At 50.8% G+C, this 18,167-nt stretch overlaps 1 protein-coding gene across 1 annotated transcript in view; it reads left to right on the forward strand.

The window, feature by feature from the left end:
• The window catches only part of TTLL11 (tubulin tyrosine ligase like 11), a 257,284-nt gene extending 240,703 nt beyond the window's left edge, over positions 1–16,581 (forward strand). The window contains exon 9 of the mRNA XM_061154740.1: positions 15,722–16,581. Coding sequence (XP_061010723.1) covers positions 15,722–16,017 — 296 coding nt within the window. The 3' untranslated portion in view covers positions 16,018–16,581. The remainder of the gene's footprint in view (positions 1–15,721) is intronic.
• Positions 16,582–18,167: the final 1,586 nt, after the last annotated feature.

Raw genomic sequence — 18,167 nt, forward strand, 5'->3', positions numbered from 1 at the left:
AAAACCAGAGAGGCCTTAGAGATCAACTATTCAACCCCCTTGCTTTACAGATGAGGGACGCTGAGACTCTGAACTCCCTGCTGTCCATTGGCTTTCTACCTCCTTATCTTGCTCTTTGTCCTAGATATTTCTAGGAATAATTTAGACACACTTCTTTTTGAAATAGTCAATGCGTAGTCACGTGCTAAAACTTGTGTTCTGCTCCATCTTTTGCCCCATGGGAGAGGTGAGAAGGCAGACACCATGCCCCTGGGGGGCCCTCCATCTCACTGCAAGACTTAGGAGACTTCTAGTGATCAGGTATCCTTGACCTCCATCAGTCTTCTCTGAGGTCTGGATAAACCAGTGGTTCTCAATTGGAGCTGATATCCCCTGTCACCTGGAGACATGTGGCCATGTCTGGAGACATCTTTGCTTGCCACAACTGGGGAAGGAAGGAGGGAAGGTGCTATTGGCATCTAGTGGGTGGAGGCCAGGGATGCTCTAGACACTGTTATGCATAGGATACTCCCCCTCCCCCAACAAAGAACTTTCTGGCCCCAAATCTTAAAAAGCTGGCAAGGTCGAGAAGTCCTGGGGTGGAGTGTATTCACTCAGGATCTCCACAGTAGCTCTTTGTGTGCGTGAAACGGCCACATTTTCCCTTCAGCTTTCCTAAAAGACAGCTCCTGGGGCATGGAAGCACTTCCCCGGGGGCCCCACTGCGGTCACGTGATGTAGCTGCCAATCAACTCGGGGCGAGGGCTAGCAGCCTCCCAGGAAGGGTGTGCTCCCAAAGTGCTCTGCAAGACCTTACATGACTGAGGTGCTTTCTTCTTGGTAGCAGGTGGGTGTCTCTGCCCACACTTCCCCGCTGATCACGTATGCGGAGGGAGGAGGAAGCCTTATATAAGCGCAGCCTCACGCAACCTTCTGTCATTTTGGCACTCCAGGGCCTGGGGAACCCCTCCCTCCTAAAGTCTTGAGGGAATGTGGCTGTCTTCCGAACAGGCCCGGTAGGGACGCTAGCCACCTGCAGGGTAAAATCTGTGCTCTGTAGCCTTTGGGATGGGCCTGGCCAACCTCCTGTCCATCTTCTGCAACCCCAGCGCCCCAGCCCCGCTCTCTTCTCACATGCCACACATGGTGCTTCTCAGCGGCCAGGCCAAAGTGCTTCCTTCTGCGCCTCTGCTCTGCTCCTGCTTGCCTCCCTGCCTGCAGCCTACCTTCCCTAACTTGACTGCCTGAGCAATGCCCCCCGGGCATGACCCCCCTTTGTGAAACTTCCAGGTCCCTCGCCCTGCCAGTCATACTGTCTTCTCTGTTGTCGGTTCTTGGCACACCACCCCCCTGCAGGTGTTACTTTCAGTTCAGTTCAGTCACTCAGTCATGTCCGACTCTTCGTGACCCCATGAACCGCAGCACACCAGGCCTCCCTGTCCATCACCAACTCCCAGAGTCCACCCAAACCCATGTCCATTGAGTTGGTGATGCCATCCAACCATCTCATCCTCTCTTGTCCCTTTCTCCTCCTGCCCTCAATCTTTGCCAGCATCAGGGTCTTTTCCATTGAGTCAGTTCTTCGCATCAGGTGGCCAAAGTATTGGCGTTTCAGCTTCAACATCTGTCCTTCCAATGAACACCCAAGACTGATCTCCTTTAAGATGGACTGGTTGGATCTCCTTGTAGTCCAAGGGACTCTCAAGAGTCTTCTCCAACACCACAGTTCAAAAGCATCAATTCTTCAGCTCTCAGCTTTCTTTATAGTCCAACTCTCACATCCACACATGACCACTGGAAAAACCATAGCCTTGACTAGATGGACCTTTCTTTGTTGGCAAAGTAATGTCTCTGCTTTTTAATATGCTGTCTAGGTTGGTCATAACTTTCCTTCCAAGATCATAAATGTTAGTGTCTGTCTGTGTCCCCTCCCCACTTGCCTTCATGCATGCTTCATACATGCTTCATACTGGGGGCCTAGGGCCTAGCACAGCAAAAGGTTATTGAAGGAGTGAGTGAGTGAATGAATGAACAAGTGCTTGGATGGAATGTCTCCACTTCCTATTCTCAGAGTGGCTACGTCTGAGCCCCCTAATGATCCCCTGTTGCTCACTTGGTTACTTGAGACACAGGACACATTGACTTCAGGTCTACCTCGTCCCCTGCCATGGATGCTGTGTGGTCTTGAGCATACGTGTTCTCTACACTGGGGCTTCCCTGGTGACTCAGATGGTAAAGAATCCGCCTGCAATGCAGGAGACCAGGTTCGATCCCTGGGTTGGGAAGATTCCCTGGAGAAGGAAATGTCTACCCACTTGAGTATTCCTGCCTGAAGAATCCCATGGACAGAGGAGCCTGGTGGGCTACAGTCCATGGAGTTGCGAAGAGTCAGACACGACTGAGTGACTAACAGTTTAACTTTCACTTTCATTCTGGGTACACCCACGGTAGCCAGCGACAATGTGGTACCCTGTCCTAGGCATGATCTCCGGTTGAGGAAGTAATAAAATCGTAATCAAGTTCACAACTCTCCCTAATTCTCCATTTGCCGTGGCCCCAACTGGCCCCCAAACGGCACCGTTCTGAGCTCGAGTGCAGTGAAAGAAATATTTTTCGTGCACTAATAAAATTACCTTTTCCAAAGAAGGCAATTTGCATGTTAATGTTTTGGGTAATTCTCTGCAGCTCCAGTGCCCTCGGGGCTGCAATTTCTCTCTGACAAAGTGACAAAAATAAACTCCCGCATAAAAGAGCATTTCTCTTCTCTCTCATTTGTGCTCTAAAGTGACAGTCTTAATAGAAGTCAAGTTGAAACCCACTTCTCTGTCTTATTTTTGACACTGTTCTGCCTCCTATCATCTCTCCAAGTGACAGGCCGGGTCCTTGGAGCTCCTTGGTGGTGCTGCTTCTTGAGGACAGGCCTTGGTCCTGGGGATTAGGGAAGAGGGCTGCATTTGGTGGGTGAGTCAGGGTGACCTATTGTTGTTTAGTCACTCAGTCATGTTCAGCTCTGTGACCCCATGGACTGTAGCCCACCAGGCTTCTCTGTCCGTGCGATTTCCCAGGCAGGAATACTGGAGTGGGTTGCCATTTCCTTCCCCAGGGGATCTTCCCAACCCTGGGATTGCACCCATGTCTCCTGCATTGGCAGGCATATTCTTTACCACTGAACCACCCACCAGGGGTGACCTAACGTCCCCCAGGTCACCTATTATCTGGAAATAAAGAGCAACTACAATGGGATGGAGATTCTGAGCCTCTGCCCTCCAGGACCACAGCACACTGTTTCCCTGCCAGCCTTGGCCCCTTTCATCATCTAAAGATAATAAGGAAAGAAGCTCAGATTTGTGGGGTGTCTTCCAAGTGCCAGACTGGGCCCCCTTAACATCTAAGTTCTCTCACTGAACTGACCCAAGAGCCAGACAGGGTAGGCAGAAAATGAGCTCTGAGAGTGAAGTGAATGAGCAGAGGTCACCTATTGCCATTGACCTTAGATGTGTGTGGCGTAAAGCCTGGATTCCTTCTGCACTGAATAGATGCTAAAAGTGTGCTCATAAACTTAGCCCCTGTGCCACAGCTACTCATGCCCGCATGCTTTGGAGCCCGTGCTCCACAACAAGAGAAGCCACCGCAATGAGAAGCCTGCACACCGCAATGGAGACCCAGCACCGCCAAAAATAACTAACTAAATACAATTATTTTTTAAAAAAATATGCTCATAGCATCAGTGACCCAAGCAGCAGGAAGGGAGGAGAGGACAGCCATTTACCAAACACCCACCATGTACCATATGCTATGCCTATAGATTTCTTTTTTTTTTTTTTTTGAGCAGTAGAATGATTTATTTTTCATTTGTTTAATTAAAAATTTTTAATTAAAAAAATACACTTTTAAAGGTTACTTTTCATTCACAGTTATTTCAAAATATTGGCTATATTCCCCATGGTGTACAATCCATCCTACCTTACACCTAATAGCTTGCATGTGCCCCCAGCCAACCCTTATATTGGCCTTCCCCCCACACACACTGGTAACCACTAGTTTGTTCTCTATATCTGCAAGTCTGCTCCTTTTTTGTTATACTTACTAGTTTATTATATTTTTTAGATTCCTCATATAAGTGACATCATGCGGTTATTTGTCTTTTTCTGTCTGACTTATTTTACTTAGCATAATGCCCTCCAAATCCATCCATGTTGCTTCAAATGGTAAAATTTCATTCTTTTTTTGTGGCTGAGTAATATTCTACTGTGAGTGTGTGTGTGTGTGTGTGTATCTTCTTTACCATTCATCTGTTGCTTGCATATCTTTATACTAATTGATTTCATTCCGTTAGTCAGCTCATGGCCAGGGAGCACTGACCTCTTGCCAGGCACCCGTGGTGACAGCAGGGCTAAGAGACCAATAGGACAGACCCCCCGCCAGGCCCCAGACCCCTGACAGCATGGTAGCAAAGACAGATGGATGTTAGCACAGAAACACAGAAATAAACACTTACTTACCTGCTACCATGAGTTCCAGGAAGTAAGTTTTAAAGAGGATAGCAGAGAAGACAGGGAGAGCTGTCAGGAAAGGTAACATTGGAGCTGAGATCTAAGCGCTCCCCAGGGAGAGGCGGCGGGAAAGAGGGTTTCATCAGAGCAGGGGGTTCTCCGGCTCACGGGGCAGCCCAGCTGCAGAGGCAGGCAAGAACTGGATCCTACCTGGATCTTACCGTGTGCTGACAGCACGTTAAGGGTGTAGATTTGTTCTGAACGTTGTTGAGGAGCTTAAAGCAGGAGGAATACACAGCTTGACTCATGTTTCTGAAAGGTCATTCTGGATGCAGTGCTAGAAGCTGGGACACCAGCCAGCTGGGAGGCTGCGTGGGGGTTCAGAAGAGTGATGGTCTTGCAGGCAGAGGGTGGGGAGGGTGAGGGAGGTGGGGAGCAGGATGGAAAGTACTTGGGGTGCAGGGGGGAGGCAGGCACTGTGGGAGAAGGGTTCAACGATGGCTCTCAGAATTCTGGCTGGAGCAACCAGGAGGGTGAAGATAATTTATTTAAATGGGATCGAGATCAGGAAAAGAAGACCCGGAGATCCATTTCTAACAGGCTCTCTGAGATGTTGATGAGACACCCCACTGGGCAAAAAAAAAAGTAGTGAGGCCTGGAAATAACTATTCAATGGCATTGATTTCACAGAGGATATTTAAAGCCTAGGGATTGAATGACAGGGAAAGACAAGAGCTGAGCCCAGGTGGAGAGCCCTGCAGGACCCCACGCGCAGGAGAGACAGTGAAGCCTGGGAGAGCCTGAGCCCGGAGTTCCCAGAGACAGACAAAGAAAAGCAGGGGAGAGGGTGTTCAAGGAGGGGCTCCTACAACCATTAGCTGGCACTTCTAGGGTTGGCGGGGGGTACCGCTCTGAAGAGCTCTGATACCGTAGTCCTTATGTCTCAGCACAGAAAGAATTCAGTGAGAGGCAAAGTGATGGATGAGAAGTAATTTATTACAATAGGATGCTTATGAGGCTTGCAGGCAGGCTAGCGAGAGAATGCCACACCCCGAGAACTTACTGAGCTACAGTTTTATAATCAAAGGAAAACTGGGGGTGGGGGGCGGGCGGGTGGAGAAGACCACTTTCTTCCTTATTCTTGAGTAGATGCCGTGCTTCCATCATCAGTTCCTTCTCCAGGCTGGGCAGGGAGTTTTTGTCCCTACATGGTCAAGCCGGGACTGTAACAATTATTTCAGGTCTCTGTACAGAGAGTACCTTTCCATCCTAGGGGTCATTAACTTACGGAGCTCACTGGGCAGGATGTGGGTCTCATGCCACCGTCGTTTTATTGTTTGGGGGCATGTCTCGTGCTTCTGTTACCTGGTTTTGTGGCTAAGCCAGCCTGCTTGGTTTTGTGGTTAAGCAAACCTGCTTTCTTGAGTAATCCTTAACTTAGAGGGGTGTCCCATAGTTTTTCTACTTACAATCCCCCCAGGGGAATTAACTGTGTAATCACCTACTTTGTCGCCTTACTCGGTCCCTGTCACTTCCACGTGGACAAATGCAGAGAGTGAGCGAGCTAAGAAGACGGGGAGGGAAGGTGGCCAGTCATTTGGCGACAGCAGCTTGGTGGCGAGGTAGGGAACCAGCCACCTGAGGCTCCGGAGGGGAAGCTGTGGAGACCGTGCCCGCACCAGCATCCCTTTGGGAAATTTGGCTAAGCATGGAGCAGAGGTGGAAAGGTGACTCGTGGATGCAATGTCAAAGCAGCCTTTTAATGCAAGACCAGGTCTGTTTGCTGGCCAGTGGGCACAATTCGGGAGGGAGACCCTCATGATCTGGGGCCACTGGGCCCTGACTCCAGACCACGTGCCCCTCCTCCCTTAGGCTCTGCCACGTTCCTACCTCTCACAGGCATCATCTGCTTCTTCCTTTGCCTTCTAACCCTTCCTTCTCCTGGTCCCACCCCCTCCCTCCCCTCCCCTCCCCTCCCCTCCCCTCCCCTCCCCTCCCCTCCCCTCCCCTCTCCTCCTTCCTTTCCTTCAGATGAGGGGTGAGGGCTTGCCTGGCTCCACATCCCCCTGATTGGTGGTCAGCAAAAGTCTGTGAAATTGAATTGCTCTGGTTGCTGCCTTACAAATCCTCTCAGAGCAAGGCCATGGTGGGGAAGAAGAGTTAGATTTGCTCTCTGGAAAAGTAGAGCCAGTGCAGAAGCTTTGCATATTCACCCCAGTGGCAGAGAGCACACAGTGAGACAGGGCCTCCTGGGGAGGTGATGAGACCCTCCAATCACCGGAAGTGCCCAAGTAAGGAGATGACCACCATCAGCAATGTCAGGGTGGGCATCCTCGACTCAGCACCTCACGGGGAAGCCGCAGGAAGCCAGAGAGACAGCACCAGAAACCATGCTGTTCCTGCTGGCCCATGACTTATGGCCCCTTCCCTGCCTCTCAGGGTGACCCCGGGGTCAGGAGGGCAGATCCTCAGAGCTGGGCTCACATCCCGCCGCCACCTCCAGACTGTGGGGCTCCAGGTGAATGTCTGTATCTCCTGCACCCCAGAAGCTGTAGCATCCAACTAGTAAACAGCCAAGACAAAAGCAAAATTTCGCTATATCACTGAACACAGGGGAACAACCACAGGGTGAAATGCAGATCAGAAATGCATCTGCCACCGGGATTTTTTTTTTAAGAGGTCTGCTTTTTTAAAAACTTATTTTTGTTTTTATTTCTTTCTTTTAAAGTCATTATTTATCTTTTGACTGCACTGTGTGGCATGTGGGATTTTAGCTCCCTGACCAGGGATTGAACCCATGCCCTCTGCATTGGCAGCATGGAGTCTTAACCACTGGACCGCCAGGGAAGTCCCTAGATTTTGTTTTGGGGTGAGGTAGAGGCACCTCATAAAGAGCTCACCCCAGTGCCTGATACATACAAAGCATGTGCTCTATGCCAACTACTCTTATTACTTCTCACCGAGTAGTGTTGTGATCCTCTAAGGGCCTGGATTCTGTGATCTCTGAAGTCCTTTCCAAGCCAGAGATCATGACCCCTTGCTGAGGGATGAATGTTGGACCTCAGAAGGTCCATGGGTGCCATTAATCCCAGCAGAAGCATCTGGAAGAGCACCAAGGAGGTGGCAGGAAGCGGTGACCAGCCCTGCAGCCCATCTCCCCAGACGATGACTCAGGAGTTCGCATCTGCCTCATGGTGGAATCAGGGGTGACCCTGGCTGGGGCTGGAGCAGGACCTTCAGGCCACTCTGCGCCCGCCAGCGGTATGACCTGTGATTAATGAAATGATGGAATAACTGCTTTCATCTTTGCTTATGTTTGTTATGTGGGTGCTGCAGGCTTCTGGGGGTAATGATTTTTCTCCAAGGTCTATTTATGGTTCACTCCTGACACTTAGTAATTTTTCCATCTAGCCAAGGACAAAGGTGATGGTGACTCGCGGCTGTAATGCTTAGATACAAGAACTCTGTGCTTGAGACTTCTGTTCCCCAGCTATAGGGGAATGGCTGTCTCCTCTGTCCCGTAAAGGCTGAGCCTTGAGGAAGTTTCCATCTGTTTTGGGATGAGGTGGTGTAGACCAGCAGTGGGGGATCCAGTACTGCCACTCTGAACAGCGCGAACTGGGGCACAGGAAATGTGACCTTGGCAAGTGGCTGGGCCTCTCTGGATTCAGCCCTCTAAACTACGCAGTGTGAATATCAGCAGGACCAGCCTCTCAGGGTTGTTGTGACATTGAAGGGACACGTGCAGGGAAAAAGCACAGTGTGAGTCCTGGCGGCAGAATATCTTCAATAAACGTGGTTTGAGATTTTAATTATTATAATGGAATTTTTAAAGATATTCTTTTATAAAAAAATGTATTTATTTATTTTATTTTTGGCTGTTCTGGGTCTTCGTTTCTGTGCGGGGTTTTCTCTGGTTGTGGAGAGCAGGGTGTTGCTCTCTAGTTGCGGTGCGCAGGCTTCTCATTGCAGTGACCTCTCTTGTTGTGGAGCACAGGCTCTAGGCACGCAGACTCAGTAGTTGTGGCGTATGGGATCTTCGTGGATCAGGGATCGAACCCGTGTCTCCTGCATTGGCAGGCAGATTCTTTACCACTGACCCAGCAGGGAAGCCCAATTATTATTTTTCAAACATTCAGAAGCTGCCATCCCTCCTAACGCTTCTGGAATCCTAGGAAATGGCCCCATCCTCTGCCCATTTTACAGAAGGGGAAAGTGAGGCCCAGAGAAGGGGAGTAATTGGCCCAAAGCCATGCCACGTGGAGGGCAGAGACCAAGTGAGAATCTAGGTCCTCTAACCCCGCAGCATAGTTTTTCCTCCTGTAATCCCAGTTAATCAGTTCATTGATTCCACAAACACTTACTGAAAGCCTGCTCTGTGACAGCTAGAGATGGGGGGCGCAGGCTCCCCAGCCTCAAGGCAGCCTAGTGTGGAGACCAGCAGTCAGTTAGTGCAATAAAAGAAGCAAATGAAACCAGCGTCATGATAGCGCTCCAGGCAGCAGGAGGTGAAAGGGCAGGCATTAAAGCGGCGAGATGACTGGTATTTTTTAAGTGCTGTATTGGGCTTTTTCTAGGGGGTGCTTGGTAAAAGCCACTCTTTACAGAATAGAAACCAAGCCCTCCGGAGGAAAACCGGCTCCCGAAAGACTAGACAGCTACCACGTGGCAGAGCGGGGACCAGACCAGCCCAATCAGTCATTCCTCCATGGAGCCAGATGCCATCTCTCGGGAAAGGCCCAGTTTTCATCTCCTGCAGTGGAGCCCTTTGAGACCCCAGCCTCAGGCCTGGGGAAAGGACCATGGTAATGCCTAGGGTGACAGACTGCAGCTACAGATCAGAGCAGAATGCAAGCCACCCCAAGAACAGAGGGAAGACAGATCTTCGTGATTAACCACCTTGGAGTTGGTGCAGCCTTCACATAGCTCTTCTGGGGCGCGTTCTGCTGCAGAGAGAGGAACCACTAAAGTAATTCTAGTCAAGATCACTCAGCTTTATTTCCCACCACCGATTCCAAACAGAAAGCTTGTATACTTGCACATGTAAAAAATCACTATGAGACAGAAACCTCTCTTCCAGGTGAGCAATGAGAAAGAGATTTAAAGGTTCTAGTGAGAGAAAGAATCAGCAAATAGCTGTCCTAACCCAGCACACCAATATTTTGAAATAGAATTACTAGCAAGGAAGCACAGGTATATTTGAGAGGGAAAAAAAATATATCTCATATTCAGTCTGGGGTAACATCTCTGGCTGTTGACAATGATTTGGATTTAATTATATCATATATGCAAATGTGCTCTATAAACTATAAAATAATACATAAATGTCACATGTTAAGAAAGAACACGGTGTCAGAAAAAGAACTGTGGGTTTGAGTCAGCTAGGGTTTATATGCCGCCTTGTCCTCTTAAGGGGACCTAGACAAGCCACTTGGCCTTTCTGGGTCTCAACTGTAAGTGGGGAGTCCTCTTCCGAAAGCGATTCAGAGAACCAGGTGAGAAAGCGGATATTTTTGTAAACTGGCAGGTGCTCTACACACGGACCGCATCATTCTTGTTTCCATCCTTAAGCCCCAGAGTAGATGATGAGATTATCAGGATGCAGCCGCCAGCACTGTCCTAAGTCCAGTGATCAAGAGCCCCTCCCTGGGCGTGGAGAGGAGCAGGCTGGGGGCCAGGAGCCGGTGGGCCCTCTCTCACCAGGCTGATGGACAAAATGAGGCCACGGTCTGTCAGGGGCTGCATCCAATATGCAAGTGGCAGTCTCGGCGAGAGCCACGTGGATGGCTATACTGGAAGGTTCCAAAGGCTGCTTTCTCCAGCGAGATCCATGAACCCAAATGAAGTTTAGAAAAACACTCAGCAGCTCATCTTCAGGCATAGTGGGCAGGAGGCGAAAGCCTGTTTGCAAAGCCTGGGGGACGGTTCTGCACCTTCTTGCTGACATCCAGCAGAAATGGGAGTGGTGGGAGGTGGGCTCCCTCATTCACTGCAAGGCAGCGTCGTTTCTTCCTTCTAAGTGACTGGAATTAACACCCCGATCTGGCCATCTCTTTGACGGCTCTTGAAGCCTCAGCAGAGTCAAAAAGTTATGGGAAAAGTCCTAGGCTCAGGCGCCTTACCAGCTACATGACTTTGACAAGTCTTTTGAATATAAAACAAGATTGATGGTAACACTTGTTTCCTGAGATTTCTGAGAGATTCGTTCAGTTAAATAATGCAAGTACAGCCCTTTGCCCAGGGCCTGCACATAATGAAGGCTCAATGAATATGAAGTGCTATTGTTTCCTTTCATCCCTTTTACTGTAATGGGTCACTGAAGCAATGTTACCAAAGAGATACTTCCAGCTCCGCATCAGAGCTGTAAGGAGTGATCCAGCAGGGCTGGTGGAGGAGCAGGGGAGAGCGGTAGGGTTTCTTACATTTTCTCCTAAACAGCTCAAGTAATCTCGAAGACCTGGTAAATGGTAGGAGACACTGCAAGTACTGGGTGCACCTCAGCAGAACCAAGCTATAGACCAGGGTGCTATGGACTAAAGCGTGCCCTACCCCCCACTTTCAATCATATGTTGGAACCCTAACCCCTAGTATGATTGTTTTTGGAGTTGGGGCCCCTGAGGAAGTAATTAAGGTTAAATGAAGTCGTAGGGTGAGGCCCTGATCCAGTAGGACTGCTGTCCTTATAAGAAGAGATGCCAGATTGCTGGCTCTCTCTCTCTCTCTCTCTCTCTCTCTCTCTCTGCCTTGGGAAGGCACAGAGAGAAGGCGGCTGTCTGCAAGCCAGAAAGAGAGCCCTCACTAGAACTAAACCACGTTAGCGCTCTGATCTCAGACTTTCCACCTTCAGAACTGTTGAGAGAATAAACGTCTGTTGTCTGAGCCACCCCAGCTATGGTGCTGTGTTATGGTATTTGGCAGCCCAAGCAGATGAAGATGGTGGAGACAGGTGGGCAGTGGAATTTCAGAGGAGAGAGCTTGTTCTCTGCACCCCCAGAGGCTCTTGATTACCCATGGCAGGGCTAGTCCAGCACTAGGTTTCACAAAAGACCATGCTCTCAACTTCTTCACTCCACTGCCTCCTCAAGAGCCCTTCAAGAGACAGCCAAGAGGGAATGTTCGTTCCGAAGCTTCCTGATCACCCTTGAGTGTCGGAACCCCAGCACTGCAGTTACAAGCAGTATCTGGGCCTCATCACCAACAGACAGCCCCCAGGGGACGGGAACAGGAACCTGCGTTTTCAGCAAGGTCCCCAGGTTATTTTACAAATAAAATGTTAGCAAACCACAGGCCTTGAGGGGAAGGCCAGTCCCCTCGGCCTGCTGTTAGAGCCCCTTCTTTGTGAGGACTCTTGACTCGCCCTCATGCCCCCATCCACCCCACTGACCCCCTGGAGACATAGGCACGACCCCCAGACTCTATCCAGAACCTCATTACCTCTCATCACCTGCCCCCTCTCCTGCTGCCTGGGCCAACTCGCTATCAGCCCTCGCCTGGACCAGCACAGTAACCCCCTAATGCATCTCCCTGATTTTCTCCTCCTGTGCCCCTGCCACTTGCTGTCAACACAGGACCCACCTTGACCGTGTCACCTGGAAACTTCCCAGTGGCCACCTGTCTTCCCCAGCATGAGATCCGAAGTCCCACCTTGGTCCACAGGGCCTTTATGGCCTGGCCCACCGGAACCTTTCAGGCCATCAGTACAGACAGAGAAGGCCAGGGCCCGGCAGAGGGCAATAGAGCTTGTCCCCCCCACACCACTTAGTGGTCAAGCCATGATGCTAGAAGAAACCGGGGATGTGTGGTTTCTCAGAAACCAAGAGAGGACTTAATGCAAAGTTGGAACAAGTTCATGCTTTTCCAGCTCCCTCATTAGTCTTTTAAAAATAACTGATTGCAAATCTGCTTTCAATCAGAGTGTCTTAAAAGGCAGACATTTTTAGCCCAAAGTCAAGCTTCTCTCAGTTCAGGGGCCAGCCCTTGTGCAAGCAGGCCGCTTTTTGCAAATGGGCTTTCAGAGTGAAGAAAGAACAGACTGCATCCGGCAGTGGGAGGAGGTGAGGCAGGGACAGATTCTCAAAGTGGGGTCCCGACTGGGTGCCTTGTCACCACCTGGGGACGTGTTCAAAGTGCAGGTTCTCAGACCTTCAGAGCCAAGAACCCTGGGGTGGAGCCACGGTCTGTATTCCAACACGGCTTCTGAACAGAATCAGCAGAGCCTGAGGCCTGGGTTCAAGTCCCAGCCCTGCTGCTTACCTGAGAGCAAGTTATGTGACCTGAGGGCAAGTTATTTGATCTCTCTGGGCCTCGGTTTCCTCATCTGCACAGTGGGACTCCTAATGAGGGTCAGAGCACTGGCAGAGTGTACATGACCCATGCAGGAGTCAGTAATGTCCATTCCCCTTCATCCTCGTACATATACTTTATACATGTATAACTTTTTATCAAAGCAGAACATGTATGCAGAAGGTTTGCACTCTAATTTTTCAAAGCAATGACTTCAGATAGTAGCAACGTCTTCATAATTAGAAGCAGCTGTCCCAGCATCACCTTTTTCCACTCTCTAGATTTTCCAGTTGCATATTTTTTAATTGCACACATGTGTACTATAGAAAATCCGAAAATGTAGACAAGCAAAAAGAAAACCGAGGAGAGCACAGTCAACCCCATTTCTCATTTTATCAATAATGAGATATCGATAACGATTTCTCAATGATTTAGCCATACTTTTTTCTCCCCAGAGAGGTCTTAATTGTATTTTGGGGGGTGTGTTATTGCTCTAATCACATTCTGCCTCCAATTAAGGGAAGAAAACGGGTGTTTGTTGAGTAAAAGGTGCTCAGCCTTCACTGTTCAGAGTGCGTGCTCCAGAGACCGCAGCCTGGGTACCACTAGGAAGCTTGGCAGAAATGCAGGGTGTTGGGCCTGATGCCGGAATCTGCATTTTTTGACAAGACTGTAGTTAAAGTGGGGGACGGGGGTTGTAGACCTCTGAGCTATGAAACTGGCAGTCACGCACTGTTCTTCCAGTCCTGGATAAGAGACTTGAGCTAGCACGTAAATGCGTGCGGCTTCCTTTACAAACGGAAAGTCTTGCCGCAAAGCACTGCCAGCTGAACTAAACAATGTGATTGATGAGGAGGGTGATTTACATTCTGGCCCGAGCTCCTTATCTTGTCAGGGACCAGGGACATGCCGTTCCTGGACCCGGCACCCGTCTGCCGACCACACTTGGAGCAGCGGCGCTTGTGAAGTTGGGGGCTGGGACTGCCCCGGGTTTCTGTGGTTTTAGATCCCAGCCTCTTCAGCCTGCGTGTCCTGGACCCTCCCACTGACTGTGACACACACCCACACATGCACGCACATCCTAGGAGAGCCCTGGCCCAGAGTCAGTGATTAGAAAACGTCTGTCTCTTCATACAGGCTCAGGCCTCATCCCCTGCGTCTCGGTCGGTACCAGGCCTCTGTTTACATTAAAAGGGTTACTGTTCTTTCTATCAGCTCCTGTCAAGACCAAGCAGGGGACTTGCAGAACGTCTGGAGTCAAGAGAAGCTGAGTTAAAAAAAAAAAAGCTTTGATGGACTTAGAAGATTAGAAACAAAAAACAAAACAGCAACATCTTCGCTCAGCTCAAGTTTCCAACACAAAAAGATCTCACAGATCCCAGGGTCCATATATCATCCAGTATTTACGAACTCCAGGCCAGGCCTCCACCTACAGTGACAGAGCAGGCAACTAATATGTCTGAGAAGGAAGCAAGGCCCCTGGGAAGGTGTGGATCAGCCGAGTAGGAGCTGGCTTCTCTAAAAATCCCATGTGGCAATTGATCCAGCCTTAGAGCCATCTTCCCCAAAGAGCCCAGGGAGGCCCATGATTTTGGATCATGGAGCTCATTTTCACTAGAATGTTGGGAAGACTCAGAACATTTTGCAGGGCACAACTTGGTTAAGAGAATTGGGAGTCAGAGTGTGAATTTCCAAGCCACAATTCTCTGGCTGTGTGACCTTAGGGAAGTTACTCAACGTCTCTGATTGTTAGCTTCCGTATCTGTAAAATGGGACATCATAATAGTGACCTTGCAAAGGCATGTCTGTGAAGCACCTAGCGCTGACTCTTTCGTTCATTCACTCATGTAGTCAGTCCCTCTGTATCAAGCATCTTCTGGGGACCTGGCACTGGTGGGACCGAGGTGAGCTGGAGCCCACAGTCCAGCAGGGAAGCTAGAGATTGTCAGAGAACCGCTCTAATAAAACCCTGAACTAGCAGCCAAAGGTGCTACCAAGAAAAAGGCAAGAAGCCTCTACTAGGGGCTGGATCTAACCTGGGACTCAGAGGAGGTTTTGCTGAGTAAGTGATTTTTCAGCTCAAATCCCAAGAATGAGTAGGAGTTTATGAGGCAAAGTAGAAGAACCTTCCAGGCGCAGAATGGGGTCTCCTATTAATACCTTTCAGAATACAGTTTTGAGTATAGAGAAGGGGTCAGGTATGTTTTACTTTTTGAGGTAAAATTTACATGTAGCAAAATGCACAGATTTTAACTTAAGGTACAATTTGTGGATTTCAAGAAACATACACGCTCATGTAACTGACACGCCTATGAGGGCTTTCCCCAGGTGGCTCAGATGATAAAAAAATCTGCCTGCAGTGTAAGTGACCCAGTTTTGATCCCTGGGTGGGGAAGATCCCTGGGAGAAAGGAATGGAATGGCCACCCACTCTGGTATTCTTGCCTGGGAAATCCCAGGGACAGAGGAGCCTGGCAGGCTACAGTCCATGGGGTCACCAAGAGTCGGACACGACTGAGCACCTAGCACTTTCCATGAGGATATAGAATGGCTATCACGTTGGACTCATCTTCACACCCTCTCCCTTATTATAAAAATTTGGGGCTGGGTTTTAATGGGAACATTTGATGGCGATGCAAGGGGATAAACGCGTTGGGCTAGGTTTAAATCCCAGACCTACCACTTTCTACCACTGGACTTTGCCCAAGCTCCAGTTCTCTAAAACTCAGTTTCCCCATGTGTAAAACTGGGTTATTGAACCTTCTTCACAGGGTTGCTTAAAGGATGAATCTGCAAGTGGTTGTGAATGCCCAGCTGGCCAGACGCTGGTCAGGCATGCTGAGACGGCCCTGTTTCCTCTCCAAAAGGGAACCGTGGTGGGCAGAGAGCCTGGTGGTTGGCGTCGGGAAGCCAGGGCACCTGCGCGCACCACCATGCCCCACCCTAACGCCGGTCTCTTGTCCACAGGGATGTGCCTGCAGGCCTTTGTGGAGGCCTTCTTTTACCTGGCTCAGAGGAAGTTCAAGATGCTGCCACTCCACGAGCAGGTGGCCTCGCTGATCGACCTGTGTGAATACCACCTGTCCTTGCAGGACGAGAAGCGCCTGGTGTGTGGCCGCAGCGGCATATCGTCGGGGAGCAGGCTCCAGCCCAGCGCCACCCCGCAGGAGGCCGCGCCCCCAGCCCCGCCGGCCGAGGGCCGGCCCCAGCCCTGCACAGACGGCGCCCACAAGGTCTCCCACTCCAGACACAGTCTGTCCTGAGGGCTGCTCTGTCTTCCCGGAAGAAGGTTGAGCCTGAAAGACGCCACCCCCGGGCTTCCTGCTGGTGGAAAGATGGCAGGATGCTAAGTCCCAGCCCGAGATCCCGCTCCTCGTCTCCACGTTCCGCTGAGCTGCGCTTGGCGAGCCTGCCTGATTCTCGCCCGCTCTCCTCCCCAGCACCTCTTGGTGGCCCACCTGCTCGCGAGCCATCAGCGGACATATGATATGCAAAACGTGGCAGATGGCCTCTTCTCTTCTGGGCTCGTGGGAAGCCACACCTGGGGATAAAAAGCTGCTGTGTTTGGGGCAGGGTAGGGGCACCAACAACCCCAAGATGGAGAGCCATAGAGAGGAAAGAACTCGAGGCATCGGAGTCTGGGGTCTGCCCCCGGGCCCCTCCCCCCACCCAGAGAGAATATGGTTAGAGCTTAGGAACATCATGTTTGACTTCCTACCACCCCGTTCTGTGAAAATGAATTGGAAATACCCAGGAGGCCTGCGCGCTCTCCCACCCCAATCATGTGCTGCGTGGGTGCAGTTAACAGACCGACCTGGCTGATTTCACGAGCTTGTCTGTTGCCAGCAGTGTTCCGTGTGTTACTCATTAAGATACAGATTTCACTGAGAGGTAGCTGAGGAAGGCTCCCAGGAGTCTCAGAGCTGGCTGGAGCCTGCGAGCCACCTTCTGTCCCATTTGGTTTGACCCCACAGCAGGCGTGCCCCGGTCACATGTTTTCTGATCAGAGCTCTCTGCGGGTGGGGCGATCACTATGTGTGCCCGGAGTGTGCGGGGAGCCTGGGGAAGGTGGGGGCTTCAGAGGGAAGGAGTGTGTCGATAAGCCCTGCGTAAGGGTCAGAGCAAGTCAGAGCTTGACGTTAGAAGTGTCGGGGAAAGGGGAGTCACACTCTCCCTTCAACGAGACCCTTCCCTTGTCTCCATTCATATCCCCAGACATCCCCCCCTCTCAGGGGAAAGCTTCAGAGGCAGCCGAAGGGAGCACTTTGGAAAATGGCCACAGGCAAGTCAGGGTCCAGGGCCCGCTGACCACAGGCAGCCGAGAAGCTGCCATTGTACAGCCAATCTCCCCAGAGTGCTGTTGGGTTTGGGGTTAATCTCCTCCTTTATCAAGGACCCTGGAGGGCCCTGGAAGGAGCTCACCATCAGGCTCTGAGGGAGGAGGATGAAGGGTCTTGGACGGCATTCATTAGCATGGTGCCTGGCACACAGTGGGACTCAGAAAATGCTCACAAATATAGGGACTGGGAAAGGTCATGGGTGTCAGTGTCAGAGAAGTGTCTGAGAACAGCACAGACATCTTCCTTCCCCTGCTTTTCCTCTTCCTCCTTACACTCCTCCCTGTCTCTGAGCCAAATCCCCTTCACTCCAACCAGTGGGAGCAGTTGCGTCAAAGTCCAGCACAGAGCCTGGTCCCTCGTAGGTGCTCAAAAAGCATCTGTTGAAATGCACGGCTGGGAGTCATCCACTCTGGAATATTTTTCAACCCAAAGGGAAGGCTGTTAATCTAAGATCGCTCTAGCTGTTGGCCAGTTTAGGGGGTGGGGTGGGGGTCTGTTGATCCTTGCCTGACCTTCCCGCTAGCCAGACACCCATTCCCTCAAGGTGTGAAGTCTGCCTCCCCCACCCCCACAGGGTGGCTCCTATGCGATGCCCTCATCCCATTGTTTCTCCCGTCCTGCTCCTGGAAGCCCAGGTCAGACCCAGGTCTGCAGCCTATCCCCACCCCAGGGGGCCCCCGGCAGTCCCCGAGCCCTGCAGGGCACATGCTGGGAGACTCATTCTTTCTATAAAGAAAATAAATGCCTCTATTTTCCCAGCAAAAAGCAGGAGGTGGCCACAGGTGGGAGGGACAGGAGGTACCCGATGAGCAGCAAGTGCTTCCCAAGTGGGAACATTTTAGAGGTGTCATCAGCTCTATTTTCCAGTTGTCCGGGGCAGTTTTGTAAGGCCGTTCCCATTTTCAGAGAAGGGAAAACAAGGCCTGGGAGGTCACGTGGTAAGTCAGGCCTTGGTCCAGGTCTGTTAGTCAACTCCAGAGCCCCATCCCCTCTGTGTACCCAGGTGAGTATGAACCCAGCTCCAAACAGAGCCCTGGTGGGTCCTTCCCGCCTGTGGACCCCCAGGGCTCTGC

Source organism: Dama dama, chromosome 11, assembly GCF_033118175.1.
Source record: "Dama dama isolate Ldn47 chromosome 11, ASM3311817v1, whole genome shotgun sequence".
In the NCBI taxonomy this organism is placed as follows: Eukaryota; Metazoa; Chordata; class Mammalia; order Artiodactyla; family Cervidae; genus Dama; species Dama dama.